The following is a 3,602-nucleotide window of genomic DNA, read 5'->3' as shown; positions in this document are numbered from 1 at the left end:
TTTGGTACATATGGAAGCGTTGCATTCAAAAACATTTTGGAACCGGCAAATCGAGTCAGCTACCGAGCGGTGAGTGGTGGGTAGACTAATCGTGCGGACCGACAACGGGTGACGATCTAAACAAGTAGCGAGACCAGACCAGACCATGCACAGACCCTCGTGCGTGAAATTACAAGCCTGCTGGCTTAGAGAGATGTTCGCTTGTGCAGGTCGAGCGTCGTCACGAGGCCTTCGTCCGGGACCCCCGGGTCAAACGCAGCATCGCACAACCACGATCTTCAAGTTATTGAAGTCAGCTCTCATCATATATACTCGCATGTGTGGCCCTCTACTGCTTAGTATGCCGCATACTTCAACCTGCTTTCGAGCGTCGTTATTGCCGTTGGAGTTGGTGCATAGTTCAGTCCAGAAGGGCAATCGGGGTCTTGGCCTTTCAAGCGCCTCCCGTCACGTGAAACAGGACCCCGACTAACCAGACGCCACGACGCCAGGGCAAAAAATCTTCGTCTGCTTCCGACTTACCCTCAGAATTCCAGCCGCGTCTCTCTGACTCCCTCCTCCTCTATACATCTTTGCCATGGCACAACACTCGGGCACTGCGTTTTCTCTGATATTCGCAGCACAGGGAACTCTGCTAACTCAGCAGTAGACTGCTCGCTCAAGTTTGTCCGTCCGGAGGTGCGCAACGAAAACTCGATAGAAAGGGGCTAACTACTTTGCAAATTCTACGACCAATTCAAGACCATCTCTCTGTGTTATATTAAGAAGGAAACCGTGCGCTACTACAACATGATGAAGCCAAGCTGCATCCTGAAGTTCTGCGTTGTCACCGGCTGGGGCGCGACGATTGGAGGCAGCGCGATGTTGTACGGTAGTTCAGGGAGAGCGGCGACTACTTGGTTGATTGGCGGGAGGTATACAGAAGTGGGCGGAGGCGGTATGGCGACGAAGGCATCTTGAGCGGGCTGCGCGGCCGGTGCGACGACCGCGGGCATCGGCGCAACGACCAGCTCGGCTAGCGTAGGGGCAGGTGGGGCAGCAACCGCGACGGGCGCAGCTGTCGGCACGTTGACAACATGGACTCGGTCACGGTTCTCCACATGGTGAGACAGGTGGCAGAAGGACGGGCGGACTGGGCTGTGCCTGCCGCGCTTAGGCCTGCGACTCTTCTGGTCACGCTCGTCGTCGTCGTCATCGTGCTCGTTCGCAGCGTGCCCCTTCCTGGATTCTTCCTCGACTTCCAGTGCTCTCTTCTTTCCCCTCTGGTTCTCAGTCACAGGTGCGTCCCGGTAGCCGCTTATGGCGAGTGGGGCTGAGACGTGGTCGGCGCGGCCCGAAGGCTTGTTGTATTGGAGGTGGTTGTTGCGAAACAAGGTGGTGCCTTGTTCGGCTGTATTCAGTGCTTGTCGGTTCGACGCGAACTGGCCAGCGGTGGATACCGCTGTACGAGTCCCTTGTCGAACATTATCGTCTCTGGGTGCTTGTTCGCTATATTCGGCAACATGCGACGGCTGTTCAAGACTTGAGCGAGCTGGAGCTACGCAGGGAGCGTCAGTATTTATCCAAATCGAGCAGCAGATAAGCAGGACTCACCTCGGCTCTGCAGGAAAGCTGGCGGAGGACTCACGGCGCGATATTCGCGATGCTCGAGCGGCGGCGAGACACGTCGGTGAACAGGCGGAAGTTGACCTTGCGCGTCGTCGCTGTCATCGTCGCCGCCGTAGCCACTCTCCTCGTCGCCGGACTCGCCATCTTCCTCAACGTCGGACTCGGTGGCGTAGCCATCGTGGTCGCTCGCGGCGCCGAACAGCTCGACATCCAGTCGGTCCCGTCTCGCTTCTCTCTCAGCGAGCAGGTCGCTCATGGCGACGAGCTTCCGCTGCGCGACGCCACGGAGGTCGGGGGGAGCGTCGGATGCGAGAGCGGTGGTTACTTTGAGCCAGCGGTGGAGCCACGCGATTTCTGTATTCAGGGTGTGTATTTCCGCTAGTCTGGACGTTGTGGCCGGCGAGGCGGAGGATGTGGCGCGGGTATTGTCCAAGAGCATCGTGGGCTGGTGTGCGATGCGGTTGGTTGTACGCGATGCGTCGATGTTGTAAGCGCGAAAAGGTACTGTTTGGGAGTTGTATCTACTTGTACGTGATTATTGTGCGAGTGGCGAAGGCGTAGGTGGTGGGACAGACAAGCGGTGTGGCCTTATTGTTGGTTTCAGAGACGCGTTGTAAAAGTGACTGGGTAGCTTGAGCGATACGACGCGGTTTTCAAAATGTGAAGGCGAGGTTTGAAGGCAATATCGACAGTGCGAAATGGGATGGAGGATGTGGTTTGGAACGAAGGAGGACAAGGCAGGCGCTGGAATTTATATCATCCGTGGGCGTCACCTGCGTCGATACGGCTCCGAAGTTTGCTTGCACTTCTCGCGAGTGGCGAAGATTTTTTGTACGGCACACCGCTGCGGGGAGTGGCTCACTTTATTCCCTTTGTTTCTTGAGTTTGAGGTGAGAGTCCCTGATGCGCATGAGCGTTGAATGTTCAATGGACGGATCACGAACTGTCCCAGGAAGTGCCCATCCTACGTCTCGGCCCTCGCTGAAACCCACTCAGGCTGCATGTGATAACGATTTCGCACAAGATTGTTCTATTCACGACTTCTTGATGCAGCTGATAGCATGATCTATTCGAGAGCGCCACTAAAAAATCGGTCGACCTCACTGAACTTTTCTGCCGCCTCATGATCCGACTTTAGCGTGTCTTGCACGACGAGTACTCACCAGCCTTTCGTCCTCGTGACTATTTAACCAAAATCGCACGGGCAAAAATGTTCGAAGAGAGATTGGAACAGCGCCCCATGAAGGAGATCGCATCAAGCAAGTTGAAGCAACGTCCGGACGACCGTGCTAAATACAACTGCAACGGCCACGAGAGCGATAACAGCCATAAGGAGGGTCAAAACCCATAATTTTCATCCTGTGATACACCCGCAGCTGAGCCCGGCGCGATTCGTCCGCTGCCTCCGAAAACATGCAGTCGCGCCAAGATGGATCTACGTCCTGGTGGCGTCATCAGCGTAAGGAGTAGCTCTGACTGTGTTGCGATGAAATGGAGTGCCACCAGACATGAGTCAGACATGCGTGCTTAGAGCAGCGAATGAGATGTCGAGAACTGGGAGGCTCAGAATGCCGAGGAGGTTGAAACCTCTGCTGCGATATGAAAGAACCGCCGGAGCTGTCTATGTTTCGGGGGAGATAATTACAATAAAATGCGAGCTGGTTAATGCGCAGACTTCGGCGGCGCGCACGATTGCAAGCTTGCTGATCAAGATAGCGTCCAGACGAGGCTGTCGCGATCCGGGGTCTAGGCCCCAGGTGATCACGTGATCTTAGGACCCCGATTGACCAGAAACGCCACGACGTTACTGCTCGCTTCTTCGTCCAAAACTCTCTCTGATTCTTTCCTTCCCACGACGGAGTGCTCGGCTACAGCATCCCCCTTACGACGACACTCACAATGAGAGGAGTTTGTGTTATCTTATCTGTAGACACTGACCGTCAGCTTGAGTCGAGCTCAAGGCTGCTTGCCCAGAGGTGCGCGACAAAGAACTA

The 3,602-nt window shown here is 55.4% G+C and overlaps 1 protein-coding gene across 1 annotated transcript; it reads right to left on the bottom strand.

The window, feature by feature from the left end:
- Positions 1 to 701: 701 nt before the first annotated feature.
- On the bottom strand, positions 702 to 1,054 carry PHACADRAFT_266228 (uncharacterized protein; the record flags this gene model as incomplete). Its single annotated transcript, XM_007402737.1, has 1 exon — positions 702 to 1,054. A coding segment is annotated over one exon (240 nt), but the record flags the coding sequence as incomplete, so codon positions are not given.
- Between the last annotated feature and the right edge of the window lie 2,548 nt (positions 1,055 to 3,602).

Source organism: Phanerochaete carnosa (genome assembly GCF_000300595.1).
Source record: "Phanerochaete carnosa HHB-10118-sp unplaced genomic scaffold PHACAscaffold_382, whole genome shotgun sequence".
Taxonomy (NCBI): Eukaryota; Fungi; Basidiomycota; class Agaricomycetes; order Polyporales; family Phanerochaetaceae; genus Phanerochaete; species Phanerochaete carnosa.
Note: the sequence above shows the minus strand (reverse complement) of the source record. Positions and strands in the feature narration are given on the sequence as shown.